At 41.3% G+C, this 16,902-nt stretch overlaps 1 protein-coding gene across 1 annotated transcript in view; it reads right to left on the bottom strand.

Annotated features, from left to right (window-relative positions):
• Positions 1–16,902, bottom strand: part of LOC128686345 (uncharacterized) — a 55,068-nt gene that overhangs the window by 910 nt on the left and 37,256 nt on the right. Inside the window, exon 3 of the mRNA XM_053773180.2 lies at positions 1–2,618. This exon is cut by the window's left edge and continues 910 nt beyond it. Within this exon, the coding sequence (XP_053629155.2) occupies positions 1–2,618 (2,618 nt within the window). The remainder of the gene's footprint in view (positions 2,619–16,902) is intronic.

Here is a 16,902-nt window from a genome sequence, read left to right as displayed (position 1 = left end):
ACTTGGTTGGAGTTTGAAACCTGGTGGCACCTTGAGTCCAAGAGGAGGCTGTAAGGCCCGATAATTCAGAACAAAGGTAGACTTATGAGGAAACTGCAATTTTTCAGACATATTTAAATCAAGAGAAGATGGCAGGCAATTAATGTCAGCTGATGGCATACCTGACTGAATAGATGGGTAGGCATTTTCTTGATCAGGAATGCTTACAGTGGAAAGTACGTTACCTGGAAGGTGTAAGTCTGTTAGACTAGCAAGACACTGATTCTCTGTAATGTAGCCAGAAGTTTCAAAAACATTCTTGTCTTTATGTGAACCAATTACTTTGGGGTTTGTTACAGCTACAGAAGATAAGGAAGATGATGGTCCCAGATTTAAACTTGAATTTGCCAAATATGAGGCAGCTAATGAAGATAAGTCTGGGCTAAAGCTATCCAGTGATGAACTGACAAGAGGTGTGATGGTCTGCCCAAAGTTGCTCAGGTAAGAATTTGTAAGTGAAGACAAACTAGATTCCGAGCTACTCATGTATTCTGCTGCCAGTGATGACAAGCTGGGTCCTGAGTTCTTCCTGCCTGCATTATGCGAGACACTGAACCCAGTGTTCTTGTTTGTAGATGACAGTGGTAAATTTGGGATGGAGTTCCTAATCCCTGTTCCTGGAAGGGTTAATAAATTTAACCCAGAATTTTTCAAATGATCTGCTGCAAGTGATGATAAAGTGGGCCTAGAGCACTCCAGGTGTGTTGCTGCAAGTGATGATAAAGTGGAACTAGAGCTCTCCAGGTGTGTTGCTGCAAGTGATGATAAAGTGGGCCCAGAGTTGTCCAAGTGTGTTCCTGCAAGTGATGATAAAGTGGACCCAGAGCTCTCCAAATGTGTTGCTGCAAGTGATGATAAAGTGGGCCCAGAGCTCTCCAAGTGTGTTGCTGCAAGTGATGATAAAGTGGGTCCAGTGCTCTCCAGGTGTGTTGTTGCAAGTGATGATAAAGTGGGCCCAGAGTTCACAAAATGTGTTGCTGCAAGTGATGATAAAGTGGGCCCAGAGCTCTCCAAATGTGTTGCTGCAAGTGATGATAAAGTGGGCCCAGAGTTTTCCAAGTGTGTTCCTGCAAGTGATGATAAAGTGGGCCCAGAGTTTTCCAAGTGTGTTCCTGCAAGTGATGATAAAGTGGGCCCAGAGTTTTCCAAGTGTGTTCCTGCAAGTGATGATAAAGTGGACCCAGAGCTCTCCAAATGTGTTGCTGCAAGTGATGATAAAGTGGGCCCAGAGCTCTCCAAGTGTGTTGCTGCAAGTGATGATAAAGTGGGTCCAGTGCTCTCCAGGTGTGTTGTTGCAAGTGATGATAAAGTGGGACCAGAGTTTTCCAAGTGTGTTCCTGCAAGTGATGATAAAGTGGGCCCAGAGTTTTCCAAGTGTGTTCCTGCAAGTGATGATAAAGTGGGCCCAGAGTTTTCCAAGTGTGTTCCTGCAAGTGATGATAAAGTGGGCCCAGAGCTCTCCAAATGTGTTGCTGCAAGTGATGATAAAGTGGGCCCAGAGCTCTCCAAATGTGTTGCTGCAATTGATGATAAAGTGGACCCAGATTTCTCCAGGTGTGTTGCTGCAAGTGATGATAAAGTGGGCCCAGAGCTCTCCAGGTGTGTTGTTGCAAGTGATGATAAAGTGGCCCCAGAGTTTTCCAAGTGTGTTCCTGCAAGTGATGATAAAGTGGACCCAGATTTCTCCAGGTGTGTTGCTGCAAGTGATGATAAAGTGGGCCCAGAGTTTTCCAAGTGTGTTGCTGCAAGTGATGATAAAGTGGGCCCAGAGCTCTCCAGGTGTGCTGCTGCAAGTGATGATGAAGTGGGCCCAGAGCTCTCCAAATGTGTTGCTGCAAGTGATGATAAAGTAGGCCCAGAGTTTTTAGCTAAATGCTTTGAGTCTAAAACTGACAATGGCAATGATTCAATATCTGTGTTCTTCAACTTCTGGGTCCCAAAAGATGTTATAAAGTCTTTATTTTGAATTAATTCAAAATCAGGTAAGGGAGAATTAGAAAAACATGAAGTGTTTGTTGGCTGCAATGAAACTGCGACTGTTAACTCAGGCACAGAAATGTTCATTTGTGAGTTAGCAAGAGATGACAAAATGGTATCAGAGTGCTGATGCAAAGTGGCAGTGGTCGGAAGTGCATGGTCCTGCCATGCAGAGGATGGACTCGAATGTGCATCCCCTTCTTGGACTGAGGTTAATGGTGCCTTGTTGCAAACCTTAGGTGAAGTTTCAGCTAGATGCAATGTATCACTGGAGTTTTTCTCAAAATCTAATCCATATGAATCTTCAATTAAATCTTGGTTATCTTCACTGAAGTCCTGACCTGAATCCCATGTAATTTCCTGACTATCTCCACTGACTGTAACTGAATCAACACTACAAAGACTTTCATTCCTTGTCCGACTTGAAGCTATGGCTTCTTCATTCTTTTTCTTTATTACCATTCTCTTCTGAAGAATTTCAGCATGCCACTCTTTCACCATTTTGTGCAACAAGGGTCGATCATAAGGGTGCTTATCAAAAAATATTGCTGACTCGTAACAATATGAATCTGGCAATTGGTACTGAACAGTAATAATGTCCTCTGATGTTCGTTAAGTAACCATTATTGCCATGCAGCCATATTAAACAAAATTTCCAAGAAGTATTCCAGTTTCCAGGTTGCCATTCCCACATGCACGACAGGTTCATGAAAAAGAAAAACAAAAGAGAGCACCTTGTTAGCATCTATGAATACTGAAGTATAAAAGTTCCTATCAGCATTTCACATTAATCTGTATCTTAGCTTTAATGATCAGAGGGAGGCATTGTGCAAGCCTTGATCTGCTAACTCCATGAGTGTGCCTATGTCATGCCCATGGGGTTGGCAAGTCGAGGACAAACCAATTCCTCCAACCCCGTATAAGTATTCTATCTGTAAACACAAGTTCAACTAGTTTTTACCTTTTAATTTTTATTTTAAGAAAAGTAAGTTATCTAAATCCCATTTCATATTAAGCAGAACAGTGAATGAAACACCTCCTTAACAGCCATTCCATTTACTGCACCTTCGCACATTATACGCTGATTCTATCAGCATGCAAGTTCTGATTTAGTGTAATGCAATTGAGCCTTGGCTCTAATTTTTTGACATGGATACTTTTCAAATCGCATTGAAAACATTCTACCTAAGGAACACTTATACAGTGGTCCCTCGTTTATCGTCCTTAATCCGTTCCTGGAAGTGGGACTATTATCGAAATAGACGATTTTCGAATCAATTTTCCCCATAAGAAATAATGTAAATACAATTAATCCGTTCCTGACACCCAGAAGTATTAAAACAAAAAAATTTTTTACATGAAAATATAGATGTAGTACATAAACAATACAATGGCACATGATGAATGAAACATAACAGCATAGCAATTCTTCTTAGTGTATGGAAGACTGGAGGAGGAGAGAGATTGAATTACTGTTTGGAAGGGGAATCCCCCTTCCATCACTTCAGGTACCAATTGCTTTTCTGGGGTTACTTCTCTTCTCTGTTTCTTAATACCACTAGGACCACCTTGAGTCTCACTGGAGTCCTGTCTCGCAAAAAATCTGTCCAGAGAGCTCTGTTTCTGGCGTCTCTTTAAAACTTCCCTAAAATGGGCCAAGACTCTGTCACTGTACAAGTTGCAGATATGGCTTGCAACATCCTTCTCAGGGTGATGTTTCTCCATAAATCTTTCCATCCTACCCCACATTTCAAAAATCTCCTTAATTTCTGAAGAAGGCACCTTCTTCCATTTCTCTTCCTCATTCTATGCAGCAAGATTCTGAGCTGCGATCTGTTGCTCTTCCTGCTGAAGCTCTTGCAGCTCCTCAGTGGTTAGCTCTTCGTTGTGGTCCTCCACCAACTCTTCCACATCCTCCAAACTCACATCCAACCCCATGGAACTCCCCAATGCCACAACAGAGTTCACAACTGACATAGGCTCGTCAGGGGCTGCCTCAAACCCTTCAAAATCCCTCTTGTGGACACAATCTGGCCACAATTTTCTCCAAGCAGAGTTCAAAGTCCTGGCAGTCACTCCCTCCCAAGCCTTACCTATAAGGCTTATGCAATGGAGAATGCTGAAGTGTTCTTTCCAAAAATCTCTTAGGGTCAAGTGAGCGTCTGAGGTCACATTAAAGCACCTTTCAAACATTGCTTTGGTGTAGAGTTTTTTAAAGTTTGAAATGACCTGCTGGTCCATGGGCTGGAGGAGAGGAGTGGTATTCGGGGGCAAGAACTTTACTGTGATGAACCCAAACTCCTTCAGAATTAGGTCATCCAAGTTTGGAGGATGAGCTGGTGCATTGTCCATTACTAGGAGGCACTTGAGATCCAATTTCATTTCCAGGGCCAAACACTTCATTGATCCACTTGACGAAAATTTCCCTCGTGACCCATGCCTTATTATTAGATCTCCAAAACACACACAATTTACTCTTCATAACATTGTTTGTCTTGAACACTCTGGGATTTTCAGAATGGTACACTAGTAATGGCTTCACTTCGAAATCCCCACTAGCATTAGCACAGAACATGAGCGTCAGCCTGTCTTTCATAGGCTTGTGTCCTGGCAGTGCCTTTTCCTCCTGAGTAATGTAGGACCTCTTTGGCATTTTCTTCCAAAAGAGGCCTGTTTCGTCACAACTTAACACTTGTTCAGGTTTCCGTCCTTCAGCCTCTATGTACTCCTTGAATTCATGCACATATTTTTCAGCCTCTTTTTGGTCCGAACTGGCAGCCTCACCATGCCTTATCCCACTGTGTATGTCAGTACGCTTCTTAAATCTCTCAAACCAGCCTTTGCTGGCCTTAAATTCGCTCACATCACCACTAGTTGCAGGCAATTTCTTTACCAAATCGTCATACAACTGCCTAGCCTTTTCACAATTAATCGACGTCATAATACTATCTCCTGCTAATTATTTCTCGTTTATCCACACCAATAATAACTTCTCAACATCTTCGAGTGCTGGTGATCTCATTTTTGTCAGCATATTTACCCCCTTTGCAACAACAGCTTCCTTGATTTCCTTTTTCTTGGCCACGATGGAAGATATGGTTGTACGGGATTTGTTATACATACATTGTACATCCTGGCCAGTTCGCCCACACATACGCCACTTTCATATTGTTGAATAATGTTTTTCTTAAATTCAATTGTATTTCTCACCTTCTTTACCAAAGGCTTGGCACTAGGAGCTTTCTTTGGAGCCATGGTAGCTTATTTAGCACTTGCAAGCACTAAAATGAATGGAATATTATGAAATATTTCGTATGAACAAGTGAGGGGACCGTCGCTCACTGGCTGGGAAGGGAGGCCGAGGCGGCTCAGAGCGTGAGTATGCATCCAGGACGAAAGACGATTAGCGACTCAACGGACCATTTGCGAGCCAATGTTTGGACGAAATAATGCGAAAATTTCCGAAAAGGATGACTATCGAGCCGGACGATCATTGAGGGACCACTGTAATACAGTGGAGCCTCGGCTGTAGAACTTAATTCGTTCCAGATGTCAGTTCGACAATCAAACCAATTTTTCCCATTAAGAATACATGTAATGCAATCAGAATTAATCCATTCCAGACCAAAAATGGAATATAATAATTTATTAATAATGATGTACTAACTACTAAATAAAAATATGTATAAAATTATACAGTACACAGAAACTAAAAATGAATATTAAATGAAAATTTAACTGAAATACTGTAAAGTAAATGAAAATTTAACTGCCTTAAACCTATCAAAGGAGAGCTAAGGGCAAAATTCTAGCGGCTTCAAATCTTGCGGGAGAAAGCTGGTAGGCCTACAAGTGAGAGAATGGATTTACATGGTCAACCATGTTTTTGGTTTAACCCTTTGGAGGTCGCCAGGCCCTCTCAGAGACTTGTTCTCAGGGTCGCCAAAATTTCAAAATTTAAAAAAAAAAAAAAAAAAAAATATATATATATATATATATATATATATTTGTTCTTATGAAATGATAGAGAATCTTTTCCTGATCATAATGACACCAAAAGTATGAAATTTGATGGAAAACTTACAGAATTATGCTCTCGCGAAGTTAGCAGTCTCGAAGATGTTTACGCATCGGCGATTTTGCCCACTTTGAGCCCTATTTTCAGACAATTCTAATGTACTAGTCGACAAAAATCATAACTATTTCACTAGAACTCCATTTTTTTCTACTGAATGAGTACAAGAAATCACCCATTTACCGATTTCAATTATCCAATAAAGTGGTCAGAATTTAGCAATTTTGCCAATTTCACACAAATTTCAAAAGATGCCAGTTTCCGAATAGGTTCCAGAATAAACAAGAAAGACATTCCTGGCACTAAAGTAACAAGTTCTCTGTTCGTTAGTCACATCCCAAGGCCCCTCTTATATTTCTTTGGCTTTCTACTTTGAATTTTTATTCTTACAAAAAATAGAAGTTTTACTGTTATGCAGACTACTGCATTAGTGTAGAAATGGTATAAATAATATCAGTGCACTTGTGAAAGAATATTAGACTCACCAGTTGACGTGTATTGGACGCTTGGCATGATTTGTTTACTTTTGAACTTTGGTAAAAATCGAACATTTCTGCTACTTTGAGCTCAATTTCAAGTTACTTTTCATTGTAAAACTAGTCAAAATCATCTCAATTTCTGTAATATGTCTTCCATTCTATAAAATGAGACCAAGAAAACTAGAATACAACAATAAATATCATATTAAAATACAGTGCAAAGTCGCTATTTTATTCCAAAAAACACAAAGTTTTTTTTTTTTCATTACGCACTGTGTGCTGCAGGATTTTTTTTATACTGCGCACACTGACCACATAGACCCATTCTTTCATATGTAGGCCTACCAGCTTTCTCTCACTAGATTTGAGGGCGCTAGAATTTAGGCGTACTAGTACGTCAAAAACCCTGGGGCGTAAGCCGTACTAGTACGGCCGAAACCCCCAAAGGGTTAAAACAGCAATTTTGCAGTGTATTTTTCTATGGTATTTATGGCTGTATTCTCATTTTCTTGGTCTCATTTGATAGAATGGAAAATATATTACATAAAACAAATCATGTCACACGTCAAATTCACATCAATTGGGGGATCCAATATGCAGTCACAAATGAGCTAATAATATTTATACAATTATGTAGTAGTCTGAATAACAATACAATTATGTAGTAGTCTGAATAACAGTAAATCTTCTATTTTTTTGTGTGAATTAAAATTAAAAATGAAAAGCAAGCATAACATAAGAGGGGCCTGGAGACACGACTAGTGAACAGATAAGATGTTATTTTAGTGCCAAGAACGTCTGCATTGTTTATGCTGAACCCTACTCTGAAACTGGCCTTTCTTGAATTTTGTGTGAAATTGGCCAAATTAGTAATTTCAGATCACTTTATTGGGCAGTTGAAATAGATAAATGGGTAGTTTCTTGTACTCAGTCAATAGAATGAGCTATGAGATTAGTTAACTGGAACAATGGAATAGGCCCAAAATAGGGATCAAAGTGGATGAAATGGCCGATGTGTAAATATCGCCGAGACTGCTAACTTAGTGATAGCGTAATTCCATAAGTTTTCCATCAAATTTCGTACTTTTGGTTTCATTACCATCACAAGATGCACAGCAAGAGCTTAGATGTTTACAGCATGTGCATTAATCACTATACTGACTGAGACCCATGCTGTGGACTGTCTGGTGATCATACGATCCAAGCGTTGTTGGTCAACAACCAAGACCACGTACGAAAACCAGGACTGAATTCCTTGACAAAAACCAATTTGTTCGACAACTAGCCCGTTCAACATTCAAGGTTTCACTGTATCAACAAATAATAAAACAGATCTATGTAGGTGAAAGTTTATTATTATACTGCATTCACAAAAATACAGTAGACCCCCAGTTTTCAGCTGGTGTGGAAATCGGCCAATTCAGAAATCAAGCACTTTTCTGGAGAAATTTCCCCCCGGATTTCATGTATCCGCTCGCAAATCGTAGGTACCAGATGCGTTCACCTGGGCCACTCATACATTTGTGACTCACTCTTGGGCACATTTAAATGTCTTATTTTAGGTTAATATAGACATTTTCATTAATCCATCTATGATACAGTATTTTTTTCAAAATTATAGAAGAAACATATTACATAGCATATAAACATGTCTTTGTTACTCATTCACTAAGAGTGCACCTCAAGTCCTAATGCCATAGTTATAATACTAATACGTAATAATAATTACTCTTGGGAACATTAAATGCCTTATTTCAGGTTAATACTGTATAAACATTTTCATTAATCCCTCTATGATATTTTCTTCAAAATTATATAAGAAATACATTACATAGTACAGTGGGCCCCCAGTTCGCGATATTAATCCGTTCCTGAGAGCTCATCGTAAACCAAAATTATTGGAAAGCGAATCAATTTCCCCATAAGAAATAATGGAAATCAAATTAATCCGTGCAAGACACCCAAAAGTATGAAAAAACTTTTACCATATGAAATATTAAGTTTAATGCAATAGAATAATTACAATAACAACAATAACAATAGAATAATTGACACTTACCTTTAATGAAGATCTGGTGGTGATTGATGGGATGGGAGGAGGGGAGAGTGTTGAACCTATTGTTTAGAAGGGGAATCCCCCTCCATTAGGACTTGAGGTAGCAAGTCCTTTTCTGGGGTTACTTCCCTTCTTCTTTTAATGCCACTAGGACCAGGTTGAGTCACTGGACTTCTATCGCACAACATATCTGTCCACAGAGGCCTGTACCTCTCGTTCCTTCATGACTTTCCTAAAGTGGTTCACAACAGTGTCATTGTACAGGTTGCCAACACGGCTTGCAGTAGCTGTCTGAGGGTGATTTTCATCAAAAAAGCTTTGCACTTTAAGCCACATTGCACACATTTCCTTAATCTTTGAAGTAGACAACTTCTTCAATTTCTCTATCCCCTCCTCTGGAGCAGTTTCCTCAGGTGTAGCCTCTTGCTGTTGAAGATGATCTAGCAGCTCATCAGTGATTAGTTCGTCACTGTCCTCCATCAACTCTTCCACATCCTCCCCACTAACCTCCAACCCCAAGGACTTCCCCAATGCCACAATGGATTCCTCAACTGGCATACACTTCTCAGGGTTAGCCTCAAACCCTTTGAAATCCCTTTTGTCTACATATTCCGGCCACAGCTTTTTCCAGGCAGAGTTCAAGGTCCTCTTAGTCACTCCCTCCCAAGCCTTACCTATAAGGTTTACACAATTGAGGATATTAAAGTGATCCTTCCAAAACTCCTTTAGAGTCAATAGAGTATCTGTGGTCACTTCAAAGCACCTTTCAAACATAGCTTTTGTGTACAGTTTCTTGAAGTTGGAAATGACCTGCTGGTCCATGGGCTGCAGGAGAGGAGTGGTATTAGAAGGCAAAAGCCTGACCTTAATGAAGCTCATGTCCCCAGAAAGTCGCTCTGCCAACTCTGTAGGATGACCAGGGGCATTGTCTAATACCAGGAGGCACTTAAGGTCTAATTTCTTTTCAATTAGGTAATTTTTCACATTGGGGGCAAATGCATGGTGTAACCAGTCATAGAAAAAGTCCCTAGCGATCCATGCCTTACTGTTTGCCCTCCACAGCACACACAAATTAGCCTTGAGGATATTCTTTTGCCTGAACGCTCTGGGAGTTTCTGAGTGATACACCAATAAAGGCTTCACTTTGCAATCACCACTAGCATTGGCACACATCAGAAGAGTAAGCCTGTCTTTCATAGGCTTATGTCCTGGGAGTGCCTTTTCCTCCTGAGTAATGTAGGTCCTGCTTGGCAATTTCTTCCAAAACAGGCCTGTTTCGTCACGATTAAACACTTGTTCAGGTTTCAATACTTCAGCCTCTATGTACTCCTTGAATTCATGCACATATTTTTCAGCCGCTTTGTGGTCTGAACTGGCAGCCTCACCATGCCTAATCACTATGTATGCCACTATGATTCTTAAATCTTTCAAACCAACCTTGGCTGGCCTTAAATTCACTCACATCACCACTAGTTGCAGGCAATATTTTTACCAAATCCTCATGCAACTGCCTAGCCTTTTCACAAATGATCACTTGAGAGACGCTATCTCCTGCTATCTGTTTTTCATTTATCCACACCAATAACAGTCTCTCAACATTTTCTAACACTTAAATAACACTTGCGGTCGCTGTTTCGTAATCACAGTAGCACCTTTTGCAAGAACAGCTTCCTTGATTGCCGTTTTCCTGCTCACTATAGTAGAGATGGTTAATTGGGGTTTTGTATACAACCTGACCAGCTCCGACACACGCACTCCACTTTTGTACTTTGCAATTATCTCTTTCTTCATTTCAATAGTCATTAGCACCCTTGGTCTCGAAGGGTTGGCACTAGAAGCTTTCTTGGGGCCCATGGTGACTTATTTTGCAGAAACAAGCACCAAAAACAGTGATAATATGGATAATATGGAATGTACAGAATGTAACCTTAGATGCGCACACACTGGCTGGCTTGTTAACACTGGCACACATGAGGCAGTTCAGGCCGCACGTGGACACGTCTCGTACGAATCGCATCGCATACCAGGTTCTGTAACGGGAACCGATGCAAATTTTCTGCGATATAATGCATGGGTTACCGGATTTATCGGAAACCGATAGCATCGCAAACTGGGGGTCCACTGTATTTTTGAATGGTTTTTATGGTTATACAGTGGACCCCCGCATAACGATCACCTCCGAATGCGACCAATTATGTAAGTGTATTTATGTAAGTGCGTTTGTACGTGTATGTTTGGGGGTCTGAAATGGACTAATCTACTTCACAATATTCCTTATGGGAACAAATTCGGTCAGTACTGGCACCTGAACATACTTCTGGAGTGAAAAAATATCGTTAACCGGGGGTCCACTGTATTCTCGTTTTTTCGGTCTCATTTGATAGAATGAAAGATATATTACAGAAACAGATATGATTTTGATTGCTTTCATGACGAAAAGTACCTTGAAATTGCTCTCTCAATAGCGAAAATGTTCTATTCTTTAGTGAAGCTCAAGAGTAAACAAATGACGTCACCATCCAATACCTGTTCGCCTGCCAGTCCAAATTCCAATACGGAGTCAAGAATGGGTTGACATTATATATATACAATTATTACAATAATGCAGCAGTCTGCATAACAGTAAATCTTCTATTTTTTTTTTTGTGAATAAAAATTCCAATTGGAAAGCAAGAGTAATATAAGAGGGGCCTGGAGCCGTGACTAATGAACAGAGAAAATGTTATTTTAGTGCCAGGAATGTTTGCATTGTTTATTCTGGACCCTATTTTGAAATTGGCATCTGTTGAAATTTGTGTGAAACTGGCCAAATTGCCAATTTCTGACCACTATATTGGGTGGTTGAAATAAGTGAATGGGCAGTTTCTTGTACTCAGTCAACAGAAGAGAAGTAAGTAAATAAGTAAGTTTATTCAGGTATACACAAATACAGTTACATAGATTATCATACATAGCAGTGTATGTACAGAGAACCTGGGATAACCCAAAAAAGTCAGACAAAGTGACTTATTTCCAGTACCTGGCTTGGGCTTGCCATGTATGATTTTTGGTAGATTTTTTTTTTCTCAGTTGTTTGTTGGTCTGTCTTACTGAAACTTAGGCAATGTATGGTGGAAAGATGCTTCTTAACGTACAACAAAAATAAAAAAGACAGACGATAAATAAGGGAGTTCACTTCTCAGCCATTAGCCGCCTCTTTGCAGTATATTTTCGTATGTTTTTTACGGTTGTATTCTCGTTTTTTTTGGTCTCATTTGATAGAACGGAAGATACATTACAGAAATAGACACGATTTTGATTGCTTTCATGACGAAAAGTACCTTGACATTGAGCTCAAAGTAGCAGAAATCTTCGATTTTTGCCGATGTTCAATGAACTTTGTGTAAGTCAAGTTGGTTAATTTTATTAAGTGTATTCTAACCTAACCACTCTGTAATCTGGCAAACTCAGTAATCTGGCACACTACAGGTCCCAAAGATGCCGGATTTGTGATGGAGGACCTGTATCTAATACAAAATTTGTTATGTAGACTTAACTTTGCATTACAGTATTTGTGAATTTTAATTTTGTGGGATGTCTAGGAATGTAACACCCAGTGAATTTGTAGGCACTGTACAACTGTATAGCATATGCTGTATAATTAGCCTACCAGCAATGTATTCCTGTACTTTCAATAGTATTCCAGACTTTTAAAGAATTTTTTTTATCATACCTATAAATACATGTACTGGGCATGATTGTTAGTACATTACCCAAAATGCTTTGCATAACTATGGGCTTCCTTTATGCACAACCAAGTTACCTATCTCTGTACAAACATTGTATCATGCTGAAATAAAACTTTTGTCTTTGTCTATGTCTTTATGGGAAGTGATGATCTTGCACCTCTAAAGTCTAGTGACACAGACTGAGGAAATCTTACGTAGCAGTAAGGATATCTTCCATGAGATTAACTTCAAGTACATTCAATCAGAAGACCTGTATCTAGTTGCCTTAAAATGCATAACTGCTCATTAATACCATTAAAAATCAAACCTATACAAATTAAAGAGACAACTGCATCTTCACTTCACTACATCTGGACAAATATAAAAGCTCCTCTAAAGGTAGACATTATTACTGACAATACAACTGATCATTACAAGGAACCTTCACTGCCTGTATAAATTCAATTAAGCACCTAAACTGCTGGGAATGCTTCAAGTCCCTTGAATTGTGTTCTCAGGAACACAGAAAGATATACAGGTACCATCCGACTTACGACCAAGCTTGGTTCTGACCAACCGGGCGTAAGTCAAAATGGATGTAAGTAAAACCTTTGAAAATTGCTGACATATTGGGTAGGGCATAATGTCAAACCTTTCCTATATAAACTGCCTACATAGTACTGTAATGTAATGTACAATCATTATTTTATTCTTTTTACCATAATTTACTTCTATTGTTATATTTTAATTATTTATGTACTGTATATAATGTATACATGGTAGTGAACTGTATTGTAAATTATACATCGCATACAGTATCATATGTTACTGTTATCTTTATGTATTGTCGACACAGTGGAATGGAAGAATATCACTGGTAGTGTCATCCTGCCAGAATGTAGTATAATCTATACCCTAAGTAAAGAGAAACAACTCTGGAACATGTGTAATACGTATCCGGCTGGGTGGCCGGGTGGCCGGGTTGCCGGGTGGGTGGTTGGCTGACTGGCTGACTGAATGTGGCTCTCTCTCTCTCTCTCTCTGTATCTCTCTCTCTCTATCTCTCTCTCTCTCTCTCTCTCACAGGTACATGTAAATGAAGTATAAATTAGTATAAATTACCTAGGATAACCCAAAAAATCCAGACAAAGTGCTATACAGTGGTTCTGTGCTCCAGTGCCCTAAATTAATAATAATATTAATAATTATTATTATTATTACAATAATACATATGTACTAATATTAATAATATTATTATTAAACTATAATATAATAATCGTGTCCACTCATTACTTACCTTAAAATATCTGTAGCCTTAATGTAGTAAGAGAGGCGAGTAAACAAGATTAAATGAATAAACGAGAGAGAAAATGAGTGTAGAAGCTTCACGAGTTATGTAAGCAAACATTGTTGTTGTTGTTGTTGTTGTTGTTGTTACCAGCCTGGACACGAATGGTTTTTGTTCACTCTGTCAAGCTGACTAGAAAAACATCTCATATTTGTTAATTTATATGTTTATATGTTATGCAGCATGTTTATTATATAATTTTGAAAAAAAAATCATAGATGGATTAAGCAAAATGCCTATATTAACGTTTTATACACATTTAATGCGCCTCAGTGATTATTATTGTGTTATTACCATTATTAATATGGCGTCTTCAAGACCAATTACACTCTTAATGAGCGGCTCTGAGACAGACAAGCAGACAGAAAGACAGACACAGGTAGACAGAAAGACAGACACACAGGTAGACAGAAAGACACACACAGGTAGACAGGAAGACACACAAGTAGACAGAAAGATAGACACACAGGTAGACAGACAGATAAACAGACACACAGAGATACAGACAGACACAGATATACAGGCAGACAAATACAGACAGGTTTATGTGCAACAATGAAAACAAATAGAGAGTTCGAGAGTAAGAGCCTTTCTTGCCACAATCTCCAGTGCAAGACTCAGACTTCATCTTAGGGGCCATGGTGAAATTTACTGTCCAATTAGTACAGTTAATACAGTGTGATGCTGCTGATGGGGCAGGGATACTCAAACTGATGCTGCCTGCATGACGCATTGCCATCGTGAGTACAGTGGACCCCCGCATAACGATCACCTCCGAATGCGACCAATTATGTAAGTGTATTTATGTAAGTGCATTTGTACGTGTATGTTTGGGGGTCTGAAATGGACTAATCTACTTCACAATATTCCTTATGGGAACAAATTCGGTCAGTACTGGCACCTGAACATACTTCTGGAGTGAAAAAATATCATTAACCGGGGGTCCACTGTATTGTCAAATATTGTACAGCGGTGTGCATCAGCCGGCCCAGCCCAGCTGCCAGATGCACGGTCGTAAGTCGAGTGGACGTATGTCGAGCAGGTCATAAGTCAGTTGGTAGGTGTATCATTATTTACAACAGGAAAATTCCATAGGGACTTGTGGGATGGAGATGGGGTGGCACAGAGTCAAATTCGGCAGGTTGGCGGCGCCAGTGCGCCATCTGTAGGCGAGGCAGAGAAACGTGAGTGTAAACAAAGAGAGCGTGAGGCTGACGGAACACATATTACCTCACTAATACCTAGGAGCATGGTCAAAGAGACATTCGAGTGTGTGTTGGTAATCCTTTATTCAGGTACAACATAATGAATGCTCCTAGCTGCAAAGAGACAAAACATGCAAATTAGGTTGCACAACCTGACGTTGTGAGTACACGTTGTACCCTCCTAGCCCGGGTGGTGTGCCGATGAAAGGCGATGGCTCACTCCCCATCGTCGCAGAAGTGACTCAGTTTCTTTTGCGGTGAATTCCGGGCCTCCATCTGTGCTCAGTTCTTCGGGAACACCGAATGTTGCGAAGTAATTGAGAAGGGTTGTGATGAAGCCCTGGGCGCCCGACTTGGACGCGACAATGTGTGGCCAGCCACTGAACCTGTCCACGATGACTAGGTACCCAGTGCCGCACACTATGCAAAAGTCAGCAGCGATGGCTTGGAAGGGGTTGCTTGGCACAAATGGTTGTACAGGCGGCATACGAGGCTGGGAGGGTGACATTCACCAGGGATATCGAGAGCACACGTTCCAGGTGCCATGCCTGCTGGGGAATGTCACCCTCCCAGCCTCGTATGCCGACTGTACAACCATTTGTGCCAAGCAACCCCTTCCAAGCCATCGCTGCTGACTTTTGCGTAGTGCGCAGCACTGGGTACCTAGCCATCGTGGACAGGTTCAGTGGCTGGCCACACATTGTCACGTCCAAGTCGGGCGCCAAGGGCTTTATCACGGCCCTTCTCAATTACTTCGCAACATTCGGTGTTCCCGAAGAACTGAGCACAGACGGAGGCCCGGAGTTCACTGCAAAAGAAACCGAGTCACCTCTGCGATGATGGGGAGTGAGCCTGAGCCATCGCCTTTCATTGGCACACCACCCACAGTCCAACGGGCGGGCAGAGGTAGCTGTCAAATCGATGAAGCACTTACTGACATCGCACACGGATGCAAACGGGAGTCTTGATACAGAGGCAGTGACTGCCGGCTTGCTTCAGTATCGAAACATGCCAGACCCTCAGACCAGTATGTCACCAGCACAAATCATCTTCGGCAAGAATCTTCGGGATCTGCTACCCATTGCTCCAGGTACACAGTTATTCACCAACCCATTGGTTCACCCTGTGTAGCGTCAAACATGGGGTATGCAAGAAGAGGCCCTCCGGCTAAGATTCGCCAAACAAGTCGACGATCTACAGCACCACACCCGGCAGCTTCCCCCCTTAGTGCCTGGCAATCGAGTGCTTCTGCAAAACCAAACTAGGAATCACAGCACGAGATGGGACAGGACCGGTGTGGTGGTGGAATTGAAGTCGTATGACCAGTACTTGGTCAAAGTAGATGGCTCGGGACGGATTACTTTGCGCAATCGGCGGTTCCTGCGCCACATTCAGGGGCTGGCCAATACCAACTAGCCCTTGCCATCACCATACCCTGTTGCCCTGCCTCCCGACACCCTACCCCCGCCAGCATGCAGTGCGGCACAGAGCAGTGAGCAGTCTGAGGCACCCAGTGGCGATGCAGTGACCACACCCCCACAACACAGACAACCCCAGAACCACCCATGGAGCACGCAGACTAGGCACTCCCACAGGCACAAGAGCCAGCACCCAGCCAGACCGTCGCACAACACACTCCCATATCGCCACCTCCAAGACCACACAGAGACAGACGTCCGCCAGTGTACCTACGAGATTATGTCACAGAGTGATGAGTTTCCTGCTGGAAACGGGGATGATGTGGGATGGAGATGGGGTGACACAGAGTGAGTCAAATTCGGCGGGTTGGCGGCGCCGGTGCACCGCCTGTAGGTGAGGCAAAGAAATGTGAGTATAAACAAAGAGAGCATGAGGCCAACGGAACACATATTACCTCCCTAATAAGTAAGTTAATAGTCACGTATTCTGCCGGGGAGAGAAATGCACACCCACTTCAGATTTCCATCCATACTGTGCCAGTCAATGATATATCAGGGCTAGGAGGTACAACATGTACTCACAACGTCAGGTTGTGCA

The sequence above is a fragment of the Cherax quadricarinatus genome, chromosome 17 (genome assembly GCF_038502225.1).
Source record: "Cherax quadricarinatus isolate ZL_2023a chromosome 17, ASM3850222v1, whole genome shotgun sequence".
NCBI lineage: Eukaryota > Metazoa > Arthropoda > Malacostraca > Decapoda > Parastacidae > Cherax > Cherax quadricarinatus.
This window is presented reverse-complemented; position numbering and strand designations above follow the sequence as displayed.